At 40.1% G+C, this 14,878-nt stretch overlaps 1 protein-coding gene across 1 annotated transcript in view; it reads left to right on the plus strand.

Annotated features, from left to right (window-relative positions):
• TAF3 (TATA-box binding protein associated factor 3) overlaps window positions 1–14,878 on the plus strand; it is a 113,058-nt gene that overhangs the window by 90,865 nt on the left and 7,315 nt on the right. The window contains exon 4 of the mRNA XM_030290349.4: window positions 2,053–2,135. Coding sequence (XP_030146209.4) covers window positions 2,053–2,135 — 83 coding nt within the window. The remainder of the gene's footprint in view (window positions 1–2,052; window positions 2,136–14,878) is intronic.

Genomic DNA, 14,878 nt, shown 5'->3' on the forward strand with positions numbered 1-14,878 from the left:
GTAGTTGAGGAACTGCTTCATGAGAAATGGAGCCATCCTTACATCAGGGCAGGGCTTACCAGAGCTGCCCCAAAGTAAGCTGCTCTTGCTCCTGTATCAAAATCCTGTCATCAGTGTAGAGGAAGACCCAGCTCTGCAGGATGTAACTGTGTATGCTCCTTAGTTTTCTCCCTGGTCTAATGATGTAAACCCTACAAACAAACCCATGTTGTAGAAAGATGCTTCCTGTCCTCTTGTATCAAAGGATAAAATTTAGCCTTCAAGTGGAGCCCTGTTTTCCTCTCCTAGCAGACTGATGTTGGTATCTGAGCATAAAGAAGTGGTTTCTGTGCTTTTCTTCTGCCCCGTGAGCCCACACCACCATTGTTTAGAATGGACCAAGGACCTTTATAAATGGTGTGGGCATCTCTCTGTGCTGTGTGCTGGAAGCTGCAGCAGCAGTACCTGTCCTGAGACGTTTTGTATTCAAAAGAGGCACTAAAGAAGGAGGAGAAACCTGCAGGAAAAGAGGCAAGATAGGCTGTGCAAAGCCATGGTCCTGAGTCTCCAGTACCAGGGTTCAGTTTCAGTCTCTAAGCAGTGGGTGATGTTGCAGGTTAAGATGCTGGGAAAACAGAGAAGACTCACCTATGGAAGATGGCAGTGAAATTGTGGCAGGCATTCAAAGCTTCAGAGGGAAAAAGCTCTTGCAACACTCCAGAGGAGTGATGTAACAAAAAATGGTTCTACATAGACAAAGAGTGCAGAGAGGCCTGTGAAATCAGCTAATCCATATCTATGGAGAGCTGTATTGCAAAGCACAGTTCACTGTGTCAGAGCAGCAGCACCACTCAGGGTGCTCTCTTTCTCTCTCTGGCCTAGACATCTCCTGGAGAGCAGCTCTAATTCTCTTGCCAAAATGTGTGGCACAAGATTTTGTTATTACCTTTCTCAAAATAAGTCTCACTTGAGCCCTCCCACTCTGGCCTGCTCTCTTCCACTCTACATTCTGTGCTTTGCATTGGTTTCTTGCCCTCCCTTTTTCTGTGAGAGCTTTATGGAATTGGAGATTTGATCAGATTTCCATTTAGTGTATGCATATTAGTTTTGTCTCTTAAGTTCCTGGAGCAGATTTAGCCAAGTGGTTGTTTTATTAAATATGGTGACACACATACTCAAAATGAGATCAGTCTCCATCTCTCTTTTTATATGAATCTATATATATATATATATATATATATAATGTATATATACTTGTCATATATGGTTATAAGTTGAGTAATTAATGCCTGGATAATCATTAGAGTGTCAGCTGTAGCATCTGTGGTCGTTCTGTACAGGTTTTGCAAACCAGTAGCTCAATGGGAGTTGGTAATTTTGGCATATACTGGTTCCATAAGTTCAAGGACATATTCAAGTATTCTAAACTCCACCAGATACCAAGATTGGAATCCCAGGCCACTGGAAAAATAGTCATTAAAAACCTCAGCCTAATTGCAGTAAAATGAAATGGCTGTTATGCCTGTGTGGATAAGAACTTTCATAAAGTATTCAGTGTTGGTGAATTCAGCTTGGAGTTTATTTGCTTCCTTTGTCTCTCCTTTTGATTCAAGAGAATCATTGTACATTTATGTGATGAATCTGGGAAATAAGTGAATTTAAATCTCAGAAAAACATGCAAACACCAATATGTGCCTGACAAGTTTGAGTACTAAGATCAAAGCATTTCATGTCATTGTTTGGAAACAAACTGGGAAGTTTCATGTCTAGAAAAGTACTTAATCAGGAAGATTTGCTAACAAATTGTATCAGGAGGTACAAATGCAGCAAAATTTCAAGTTGATTTTTTTAGCTTTGAGTTTGTATTTGTGAATTGCTACAGCTGGAAGTCCCTGCAGACTGAGACCTATCCACGCCACGGGACGAAGTGTGAGAGAACAGTGATTAGTCTGTCGTAGTTTTGTCTCATTAAGTTGATATACTCTGGTTAACTCCATCAATGCTTTCATGTAATTAATATATTTTGGGAGTCTGCTTGCAGTCTTTGATTGATGATTGTGTTCCTCTGTACAGATAAAGGTGGAACCAGTTGTTCCAGCTCCATCACCGGTTATTCCTCGGCTGACTTTAAGAGTGGGCGCAGGCCAAGACAAGATGTAAGTACAAATAAATCCATCTGTGAGGTGTATGCTCACTACAGTCCATCCTCTGGCACTTGTGGGAGCTCTTTTCAGTGGGAAAAGCTTAAAAATTAGTGGCAAATTACATTTATGCAGCAAAGTGTATTTTCCAAGTGAGACCCATCACCTTCCATCCATCCTCCTGTGTGTCCCATTTCATGTCTTTCTAAGGCATGGATTCCAGGACTCCATCCAGGCTGGTATGGTGCCTCCAGTGCCATTTAGTGAGGTTTCTGTAATGGATACTTATCCTGAGTGTAACCTACAGCTAAGTTTCGCAACACTCCCCAGCTAACAGTTGTTTTATGCTTTAAAACATAACAGTTGGAATTCCTTTATACACATCTGTTTTATTATAACTGTTGATGATTATTCATGAGCGTACCTAACGCATTTCAAGTGCTGCTTCATTAGCTCCCTAATTATTGGGTGCTGTTGTACAAATAATAGTTACTTTGTACTGGATGAGCATAAATAGGGTGATCTCTATCCTGAGATCATCCAGCATAAACAGGAGGCTGGAGAGGCTGGGGAAACCATGTGTCACCAGGCTCCTTAGGCTGGTCCTGTGTTGTATGTGAAGGGTTTCTTTTAACCAGGTTTTTCATGTGGATTTCATGGCACAAAGCACACTTTCATGTCCAGTGGTAAACAGATCTTTCATTTCCATTCCTCACATTAAGTAGTGCTAATGGAGTTGTTTCTCTTATAGAGACATTATGAACTAAACCTCCTAATCACTAATTTTTCTGCTCTAGAAGTTAAATGGGATTTTGATGATTATTTTCTTTTTCTCTGCTGTCCTACTTCTCCCCAGTAGGTAAACCTGGCTTTTACTGGTTTGAAGCTGCTAAAGGACTTATGTCATTCTTTGGTTTCTAAGGGACACCCACACCCCAATTATTAACCATTTTTGCTTTCTTCCTTTCACAGTATTTGAGTGTGATCTAAAATTTCTATGCCTCAGGTTGCTGTACAAAGTTCCAGCTGTCTCAGAATACTTGTCTGTCCTTCTGAACAGGATTTGAATTTGCATGGCTGGACATGCTGTCCCTTGAAAGCCCACAAATCCATTTTCCTCCTTGAGGAGACATGGATACTTTTAAATTCTGCATTTTAAAGGACTGTAGAGTGTTTATATAGAGGAAATTAAGTCATATTTTCAACTTCTGAATTAAAGTTCTGAAGCCATATTTAAGCACCAGTTATCTTCCAACCTTACCTCACCTCAGTGTTTCTCATACCCACACACATTTTGAGAGGGGACTTCTGTTTTGAGAGGCTCCATCTGTTTGCTACAAATCATGTGGGTGCATCATTGTCATCCCTGCCAGCCCTTAGTGGCTCTGACATCTTGTTTCATGGGCTTTTGGGAAACTCACTTTTATTCCAGATTAATTTTTGCATCTTGGCACCTTGGCCCCCATCTGAGGATCATAATAGGCAGAAAGAAATGCTTTTTAATGTGTTACAGTAAGGGAAAGTTAAACTTATGTTTCATCTGTGTTGGTAATGAGGTTCTAAATATCTGGCAATTATCATATAAAAATGTTGTTTTTCAATTAACCTGTCTCTGGAGTTAGCTGGCATGGGATTGTTTGAGAATATCATGACTCTCCATGGAAAGGTGCAAGGAAAATATTTAGGGATTCCTAGAATTTGATATGAGTAGAAACTAGATGGAGAAACTGGTTATTTCAATTTCTCTGTTAGGGAGAAGAGCTGTTTGGAGGCTTTTGGAAGTATTCAAGTACCTATTCAATTGGAAGTTAATTTATTTGGGGGAGCTTCCTATAGAAGCTGTGGCTGCCCCATCCCTTCACAGATTGGACAGGGCTTGGAGCAACCTGGGATAGTGGAAGGTGTCCCTGCCCATGGCAGGGGTTGGAACTGGATGATCTTTAAGATCTCTTCTAACCCAAATCATTCTGTGATTTTATAATTTTACTTCTTGACTCCTCTGCTTCGACCAGTGTACAAAGGAGTGACAGCAACAGCAGAAAAGTCTTTTCTCTTGTGTTTGTGAATAAAAGTACATATTTTATCCCAGAGTCAAAGTAATACTTGCATTCAGGCTTGTCTGGAGTGCAGATATTCCTACAACATGCATCAGCTCAAAAGAAGTGGCTATTAACAACATTGGGTTAATAGACATGAAAATGTATTATTGCTGAAGGATGGACAAACCAATATTGGAAAAACTGCCCTACTTAAGAGTTTTTTTGCAAGTATTTTAACTGCACAGTAAAACAAGAAGAAAGTAGATTATTATCAAAGCATTTCCATCTTAGTTGTAAACAATTACAGCAATACTTGCATGGATGCCACATTAGAAGAAATTTACTGGATTCCATTCTAATGCAATTAGAGCTAATTTTGTTCTTTAAATGAATAAAAGGTCAGCTAGTAAATCTAGTTTATCTCAAGTCCAGGCTTCAATAAATTGTTTTATTTAATTTGTTGTAAAAGATCTTATCCTTAATGGGCCTTGCTCTTATTGGTTTGCTTGGGTTCTAAAATATTTATGACCACTTTTTTAGATATGATTTGAATGATATGTTGGAAGGGTTTTTCACTTTTTTTTTTTTCCATTCCAGTGTTATCAAGGTAGATTGCTAACTGAGTTAGTATAGGAAGGAACCACTGATGCTATCTTTTTTCAAAACAAAACAAGCAAAACAAAAAACACAGACTTTTAAATTTTAAATGAACTGCAAATGATGAGTAGGGTTTAATACTTTTATTCAGTTACATCGTGGCTTCTTTTTGTCTTGTCATTTTTCCTAAGCACTTTCATTATTCATACACATAAGTTTTTTAAAATCATATCTATTGATAAGGTGTTGACATTCCAGCTACTACTACAGCTGACATAAACTTCAGCAAAAGTACATGCTGTAATGTTTGATACTTCCGATAAATTTATTCTACATTTAAATACAGCTTTTAAGGAAAAACACATGGCTGCTGACACTAATGCCAGACCACAAAGCACAGTACTACTCACTGACTGCTGTTTCAGTGTTTCTGTGCCCTGGAAGCAGGATATATTTTTTTTTTTTGTGAAATCAAGTCTCCAAATTTACCTTAAATTTCAGACTTGTACTCCAGACCTGTATCATAACTCTGCCATCAGCAGGGAACCTGGAAAGCAGACAGGAAGAAGGGGAAAGACAGGCATTTTAACAATGTTTAACTGGTAAACCTGACCTGTTGCTCTAATGAAATTGCCCCTTCTATATTTTTTAAGTGAGTAGATATGTGACTTTCTCCAAAAAGAAGTCACACACATGCTCAGATACGTATGTGTGTGGGCCTATAAAAATGTATATTAAATAACCTGTGAATTGTAAGATAAAAGCCTAAAAGGATTAAGTGATGAAAAAAAATTGTTACCCAAATATTTAATTGGCCCCACTAAAAATTTCTATTATTTCATAGGATATTATCAGTCCAAGGCCAACTTATTTTTGTGTGGAGGCTCATTCAGCTGCACGGTACCCTCATGACAAAAGCCATGAGCAGAACCAATTGACATCCTATGTGGAGGATCTCAAAACAAAGGGTTAAGATAGAGAAATTATCATGTGATCATAGATGTGACCTCTCTTTGTAACATCAGTGACCCAGAAGAATATTTTTGGGTCGAGGAGGACTGGAGAACCTAGTTTATTACACCAAGTTTCTTGATTATCCATCTAAGAATTTCTACAACCCCCACAGGGAAGAATTTCTTCCCAGTATCCAATCTAACCCTTCCCTCTTTCAGTTCTATTTGCTCAAGAATTTGTTATTTTAAGTGCCACACAAAGTTGCAGTAAATCAGTTCTTCACTCATACTTTTTGAAATCCCACAGAAATATACAGTCTCACCTGTAGCATGCAGAGTGCCACCAAGTGTATGCTCACCAAAAAGAGATGCCTTAATGAGGGATCTTCTATCTATAAAAGAGTTGAGTTGCAAACTCTCCAGAGATTGAATTTTCTTGGGAAAACTGCACACACACATACACAATCAGACTTTGAAAGGTCATGGCACCAAGAAAGGATAGAAGAAAAATGAAGGTTTTAACAAATACATCCATATGCTTCTTATTGACCTAGCTGAAGAAAGAAATTAGGCAAGGACTGTGTTGGTGCTCCCCAAAGTTCACTGAGTTGCTGCTGTAACATGAATATATGTTCTTTTAAAACTGTTCAAGCTCTGTGTGAGTTGTGGGGAAAAAAAGCTGGATATCCAAGACTTTGCTGCTAGTTAGAGTTAAACTAGAATCCTGCCCTATGCAGCTTCCAAGAATGCACCCGATTGTTACAGAATCGTCTTTAGTGTATATTCAGGAGGTTCAGTTTTTAATAGGGTTGTTCTCATGCAGATAAATCAGAGGGTGTGAAGAAACTTTTGAACTTTGGGTGCTATTTAGTGGTGCACTAGTCAGACTTTGATAATTTACATTATTGTCTTCATGTGTTTGCCCACAAAAGCTGAATGATGGAGTTCATTAAACTCCCTGTACAGGCACATCCAAATTGTTTGCCTCCAGCCTTGGCTCCCTACGTGTGGCTGGGGAGGGAAGGATTGGCTTTTTATTGACTTGTCAAGCCTTAGGTTTGCATTACCAGCCAAGTAGCTCATGACCCATTCCATTTATTGCACTGTTTTGTGGTAGGGAAACAGGTAAAGGAATCCTGCTGGAAGCCCCTCCTTCTGCACGTTTTGATGAATAAGGGCAGTGTTTGGAGCAGTTAAGGCACCGTGACCAAAGCCTTGGGCAGACGGAGTGGCAGCAGCATGGGGCCATTGTGGGACACAGCTGTGGGCGGTGTTGGTTACCCTGCGAGACGTCGCTTATTCAAGGGAAAGCTCCAGAGGAGAATTCATTGAGGAATTAAAGAGGAGGGGAGGGGGGAAAAAAGTGATACTTGAGGGAGAAAAATGGAGAAGGGCTAACCAGCGTTTGGGAAAATTAAACAATTGAGCCCAAGCAGTAAAAGTCTGTGTTTATTGCTGTGCTAATGGACATCCCAATTATTTTAGCAGGGAAAGGACGTGCTAACTGTGCGTTGACAGAACTACTGCTCTGGGTGTCAATCCAACTTGTGCTGTAAAAGAGCATGTAATGGTGAAATCATTTTTGATATGATCAATAGACCACCTAAGTGAGGAGGCAGAGTAATGAAAAATGATCTTGCTCCTCTCCAAGGTGTGCTGAAGGAATTCCAGTGATCTTTTCAGCTTTCATCAATCTTTGTGAGTGTATTTACTGACATACCCACATTTCTCTGTGCTGTGGTCTTTTAAATTATAAGAGCTGGAGGACTGATTTTTGGTGCCTTTTGAAATGCTGAATGTATTTTAATGAAGATACTGTCTCAGCTATGATTCATATCCCTTTCCCAATTGTTCTTTTTTAGTGTAACATATTGGCCCAAATCCTGCTGTAAAATCCCCATGTGTGGTCCTGTATCCATCCAAAAGGCTCTTTCACTTTGGTGGAGGTTCCCCAGCCTCTCCCTTGCTGCAGGATTGCAGCTTTTACATGAAAAAAAAAAGTGAAGGACATGCATCCCCTTTACCAAACCAAGTAAATTTTAATTTTTGTTTATATTTCTAGAGGTGATTTAGCACAGCTTTTTCTTCCTTTAGCATGAATTACATTTACAACTTCAGATGTCGCCTTTAGTTTTTTTTCTTCCTTCTATTTTACTTAATTACTGAAGCCACCCCAACTAATTATTCATCCTGTTTATGGTAGGCAGCAGTCTGTGGCAAATTATTTTCATTTTGCTGTTGGCCACATTGGTGATGACTCCAGAAGTGAATCCATAAAAAGGCTTGAGTCATTAGAAAACAAAACAACGTACTGTGAGATTGTTTGATTTTGCTGCTTATTGCTCAAGAGTAAAAAAAAAAAACCAAAAAACTTGTATACTGTATACCACAATTTTTAAAAATGCTTCTGGCAGGTTTAGACACATGAGGGAATTGCTTGTGTAAATGTCCATGAGCAGCTGCCCTTATGAAGCACAACAGAAACTGATCAAATATATGACAAAGATTAGAAAGGTGGATGGGTGTTTTTTTCAAAAATAAACTTTCCATAGAGTATGACTGCAAGAGAAAGGTACAGATTTGTTCTTGTCTTTGACAGAGGTGCTTCTTTTTCCTCGCTCTTTTACTGAGGTATTTAAACAAAAGTGAGGAAACTCCACAGACCCAAGGATTTGTGGGATAGTTCCTGGGAACTGGATGTGGACAAAAAGACCATAAATAAATAGCCACAAAAGAACAGATGGTCCTACCTGAATTTAGTGAAGTTGTCCTGTGAGCAGTTGATCTTTAGCTGTACAGAATGTCCAAGTCCAGGACTGTCTGTCTTGTTTCTTTTAAAAACAAGCTTGGTAACAAGCTGAAAATTACAGCTTTAAATATTTTCTAAACCCATACTGGTCCAACTTTCTGGTAGTTAATACAATTCATGTTCTATACCAATTCTCACTAAAAAGGGTGGATATAGGACTGGTTTATAAGCAAGCTCCTAGATCATGCATTCCATAACATTTCCCAAAACAAATGACAATAAAAGGCAGTTTGCTGGGAACACAGAAGAGAAAGTTTGCAAAGAGCTCATTGACATAAACATGTTTTACCACATTCTGGTTTTGCTCTTGAGAACTCAGCAGAAGGGGTTGGTGCCAGGTGGTTTTAACATTGAAGATGTTTGTTATTGATGATAAGGGAAAAAAATAAGATGAAAGATAGCAAGACGCCACGCTACCAGCTCAGTTTTGTTTTGTCAGACTGGCAGTGAACCATCCAGAGGTGTAAGTCAGAACGGTGAGAAAATGGGAGGGAGATTTAGGAGTCATCAACTGAAAGGTTCTTGTGGTTGTTGGGAGAAATACTCTGGTATAGTATATAGTATATAGATACAGAGGGTGAAGGCCAAGGGCAGAACTCTGTTTCACTTAAAGTAATGGGAAAATAAACAGTAGAAAACCTGTAATTCAGTTTCAAAAGTGCATTGTCCATAAAGCAGAGGAGTTAGCTGGAAATGTCAGCTGGGCTGAATATCCAGTTGTTTTGGGGCTTTACCATCATGTTAGAATAGTAGAATCATAGAATAATTTTGGTTGTAAAAGACATCTTAGATCATCAAGTCCAACCATTAAACTAGCACTGCAAAGTCCATCACTGAAGTGTGTACAGAAGTGCCACATCTACATGTCATTTAAATACTTTCAGGGATGGGTGACCCCCCACTGCCATGGGCAGCCTGTTCCAGTGCTTCACAACCCTTTTCATGAAATCATTTTCCCTAATATCCAATCTGAACCTGCTCAGGCTCAACTAGAGGCCATTTCCTCTTGTCCTTTCACTTGTTACTTGGCAGAAATGACAACCCCCAGGTTGTACCTCCTGGTGGGGAGTTCTAGTAAGTGATAAAGTCCTCCCTGAGCCTCCTTCTCTCAAGGCTGAACCCCTCCAGCTCCCTCAGCTGCTTCTTCTGCTCCAGACCCTTCCCCAGCTCTGTTGAAATGGAGAATGAGCTGCTGATCTCCCTGTGCACCACTGAAGGTCAACACGCTGTACCTGGGAGAGGCAGGCACCCAAAAAAGTGGATGTTCTCTTGGAATTAGTGCTCAAAGTTCATTTTCCTTGATAGAGAAGAATACCACATGGTGATGTTAAAGTGCTGAGGTCTTTTCACTTGCAAAATTGCTTGGGGCTTCGTTGGAGGTTTGGTGCATTCTGGCACTCCACAAACTCACAAGTTGGTTGCAGTGGGTTCATGTTGAGCTTCTGTTTGCCAATATGACTTGTTTGCACAAAATAAAATATTCAGCAGGGTATGAAACAGCAAATAAATTTCCCTTTCTAAAAGTAATATGGGAATTAACCTACATTACAGAGCTTAAATCACACTGATTCTCCTCCAGGGCTAGAATAAAATTTTCAGAATCACCTCTTATCTTTGAAGAATCTAAACCATATGGAAATTTCCTGATTTCCTTAGGTGTTTTTGACACTCTTACCCATAGGTCTTAGAGTGTTTAAGTCTTTTTCTGTGTTTAGGTGCAACAGTCTCAGTTCCAGGGATGAGATTTTTCAGAAACAAAATAGTTACATTGCTTTCTAGCATAAAGGCATTTATATCAATAAGGGAATATCAAAGCTAATAGATAATATGATTGGTAATCCAAGTGAATTACACCAGTTTCAGTTATGTCAGTGCAGTTGATTGTGTCATTTTCCTAGACACAGAGACCCATTTAGCTACTTCTCCTTGCTTAAAAATGGGTCAAAAGAATTAGGACTTTTCAAATGTTACATTTTTCCTCTGAGCAGGGAAACAGCTTCTGCCTCTGAAAAACAAAGATTGCTGTGATTTTTTTACTAGATCTTTCAAAGTGCTGATACAGCATTTTTTTAGAGCTCATTGCCCATAGCACTCATTGCACCCTGTGGCCCATATCCTGTTTTTGGAAAGCCATTTCCTTCTGGTGCATGTCTTTCCCCTGTGTTTAGGTGAAGCAGTCAATGGGGCTTTCTGCTGTAAGGATCAGAATGAAATCAAATAAATTACTTTCAAAAATAGGAAACCATTTCACACCTTGGAGCTTCATTTTGCTCCAGGTGTAGCATGTTACAGCTCCTGCCACTTAGAGCTGATTAGAAACCAACTGACCTGTTGCAACACTTCAAATCTTGATGGAATTTGCACTTTGCCTGCAAGCTGACACTTGGTGTTCATCCTGCTTGGGTTTGGAACTATAACTGTGAACAGGGTGCTTGCTCCAGAGTGATGGTTAAAATGGGTTTTCATTCACTCTGCCCTCCTGAGAAACAGAAAAACGTCAGTGAAGTTTTCCTCCTTCCCCTTGCAGCAGGGTTGGACAGAGTTTTAAACCAGTAGATAAGTATTGAATCTTTACTGTAAGGATGGTGAGACACTGGCACAGGTTACCCAGGGAGGTGGTGGACTCCCTGTCCCTGGAAGTGTTCAAGATCAGGTTGGATGGTGCTCTGAAAAACCTGGTCTAGAGGAAGCTGTCCCTGCCCATTGCAGAGGAGTTGGGGCTGGAAGATCTTTAAGGTCCCTTCCAACCCAATCCATCCTTTGATTCCATGAGATCTGGCTCCTCAGCTGAGATTCAGGTTTTACACACTGTTGTCTTGGCCCCAACACAGCCTTGATTGAGCAGGAATGGCAATGAGAATTAAGTTCTCCTATTGCATTGAAATGGTGTTTGCACTGGAAAAGATTGTGAGAAACAAAACTTAAAAATGCCTTTATCAGGAAGCTTTCTTCTCTGCTCTTTCAGCAAAAGGGTTATAAAAAAACAATATGGAAAAATAATTGGTAATCATGGCATTTAAGGATTTCTCTGTCCTTCTGTCCTTCCACTTGAAATGTTACATCCCTCAGGTATTTCCCCTTTTTATTACAGTTAGATATTTTTTTCTTGGTTACTACCAGGCACTCTGTGACAAATCAGTGCATGTGTTAGTGATAAATACACTGAGGTTCTGTGAGCAGAACAGCTCCTGCTGGCATTTAGAACGAAATCCAGAGTGACTTTAGGTTGGACACAACCAAATACACAGTGCTTACATTAATTTAGGGGTTTTTTTTACAAAGGGAGTGGTAACTTGTAGTCACAATTTATAGAGGCTCTTATTACCACATCTATTCCAAAGGTTTTCTCACACTCCTTTATTCTGGAGGAACTGTTTTGATTCTAAAACAACTTTTAATTGACCTTTTATCTTTCGGCGTAGAATCTGTTTGTGGTACATTGCCAGGCAAGCAGCTGCAGAGAAATTCAGTTCTTGTCTCACGACTCTGATTGTGGTGGTGGTGGTTGATGTTCATTTGTGTTTGATTTCTGCAAAAAATACTCATTTAGCCTCAGTTTTAGAGTTCTTGGATTGGTGTGGAGAAGGAGGTGAAAGTTTGTTTTCTGTAGTATTGTACTTGCAGACTAAGTGATGACTTTGGACACATGAAAACACATTTGGGAAAGAAGGTAACAATATGTGTATGTCCCAAGGAAGAGTTTAAATCCCAGCAGGACTCAGGTACCAGGAGGATCGGGGCTTTGCTGCAGTGAGAGCCGCCTACTTGCAGTGAGCTCTGTGCCTCAATTTTCCTGTCTATAAAACAGAGCCCATAAATCTTGCCATCATTTACATAGTGTTTTGATATCAGGTTTCTGTCCAAGTCTGAAGTAACAGTAATTATTAGTCGTGGGACTGCTATTTCCCTTTGATTTCTCCCCACCTCCATATTCCGTGTGTGCAGCCCCTTCTTCAGGACAGGCTAAACCACCCTCGCTGAGATTACTCCATCACCTCTAATGGTGCAGCACAAAACCATTCATTTCTCCACTCTGGAGTCTAAAGTCTCTGAACTCCATTAGCCCAAGGGAGTGGTAGGCCCAAGCGTGCTCTGAAATGCCGATCTCCTGTTTTGATAACTGAGCTCTAAAATCAAGATAAACAAGCTGCCCTATATACTGAACATGTCCTAATTGCACACTTCAGGCACGCCAGCCAATCGATGAGCGTGTGTCGCTCGCTAATGAATATTTGTAGTTTTGGAAGATTTCACATGTGGTGTTCCTTGCTGCTTCTGCAGTTATTAGCAGAGTGGCTTCGAAGACCCTGTGCAGGAGGAGAACCTGGCTTTGCACCAAGAAACTCTGTAATTTAATTTCATGTGTTAGCTGGGCATGGTCACTCTTATTCAAATTGTATTAGCTAACACCTGTTTCAAACTGTTTACACTGCGTGCAAAGTTGTGTTTAAATCCCTATTAGCTAATACATCTCCTAGTCTAGACTTGGGGATGGTTGACTCCCTGAAAAACTCCTAGCAGGACTTTGTTTATTTGCAGGAGGTAAGAGAGGGAGGCATGGAAACAAGAGGCAATGATGTTTGAACCCATACAAATGACTTCTGCTGTGCCAATATTTTGCTGTCAGCCCCTGTCTTTGCTTTTATTGTAGCTAAGAGTTTGTTTATTGAGAGATGGCTCATGAGGATAGCTTTGCAAACTAGGGGAGTATTGGCACCAACCAAGGCCCTAGGCATTCAGCACTGGGAGCCAGGGCTGTTTGTGGAATGGGGAAGACACGGAAGAAGAGTCTGAGTTGGGTATGGCAAGTCTGGCAGGAGCCCCAGGAGCCACACACTGAGACTTTCACTGAGCCAGAAACACATCATGAGCCAAAGAGAAAACTTCCTTGGTGAGAGATAACAGTGGGGTTTTGGATGTTCCCCACTAACAGGAGAAGGAGCCTGGCGTTGATGCATAGGTTGCTCCCAGGATGGCCTGATAGTAGAACTTCCTTCCTTCTGCAAGTCACAGACAACATAAATTAAGACTCCTGCAGTTTGACTCACAGTCTAGCACTTTACTGATACGTATACAGAGCGTGAGCCCCACAGAGGTGTCTGAAGCAATCCTTGGTACATATGTAGTGTGAATGCCTTCAGTGTTGCTGATGGAGGAATCATCTATCACCCTTCAGATTTCATTCTTGGATTTTCTTCTCCTGTTCATTCACAGAAGATGTGATGCTGCAGCTGGGGGTTAGGCAGGACTACCAACCCCATTGCTCTTGTTTCCTTTTACCAAGTATGTTTTTACTATAACTTGCCATAGTTCTGATTTTGTAGTGCAAGTGGCATATCTTGTGAGAAAAAACACCATTATCTCAGACAGGCATTACATACTGTAGTATTCCAAGCCTTTCTCAAATGGTAACTTGGAATTTTATTGACTTGAAATTCAGACAATGTCTCCAGTTGCAGTGATACTGCCATCGGAGTTGCAATAAACTCTAAAGTTGAACTTAGAATTCCCATTGACAGTGGAGCCACACATTCCTGGTTCTGAGGAGTTGTTGCAATTTGATTTTTGTTGTGATTTCTCTACTGATGTCTCAGTTTTTTACTTTCTTAAATGATCCTTGTCCCTGGGATGTCTAACCTTTCTTCCAATCACCCTCTTCGTACATATCACAAATCAATCACACTCCCACAGGTACCATTCAAATAGAAGCCATTTAGTTAAATGATTTATGAAAATGTGGTCAAACAAATCAACCTATTCTGTGTTTTGTTTGAGGTTTTGGTTGTTTTTTGAGTTGTTTTTATTCTGGTTTTTTTAACATCCTTTTCTTTCTCTTTATGTTTCTAACCTGGGGCCTTGTAGTTAGGGCTTTTTCTGGCTTTTCTCTGAAATTGCATGCACATCAATAATACTGTGTATCAACAGTCATTAATAAAGGCTGGGTCCTCTATGTATCCTCCTTCCTGGGCAAGATTGTTCTATACAGTGTATTTACTAGAGCTACATCCTGTCTACTTCAGCTACTCGAGTAAGTAGCAATATTTTAACTGCTGAGTGTATAGTGTGCGTCATTTATTTGTCCTGACTAGATCCACTGCTGATTCCATAAACATTTGGGGAAAGAAATACCAAACTAGCAAATATTTGCAGAACCCCCTAATGTAGGATCTTAACAGGATGATATCGTCTCTCAGTTTGAAGATTAAAATCAGTGCTGTTCACAGCTGATTAACTTTCCTTTCTAATATTTCCCACAAATTGAGCTAATGCAATAAAACTTAACGAAACAAGGTTTAGTAAAGCCACAGAGAATGTTTATACGACAGTGAGGTCCAGACTGGCTCAGGGTGTCCTGGCATT

This window comes from Taeniopygia guttata, chromosome 1A (genome assembly GCF_048771995.1).
Source record: "Taeniopygia guttata chromosome 1A, bTaeGut7.mat, whole genome shotgun sequence".
Lineage (NCBI taxonomy): Eukaryota > Metazoa > Chordata > Aves > Passeriformes > Estrildidae > Taeniopygia > Taeniopygia guttata.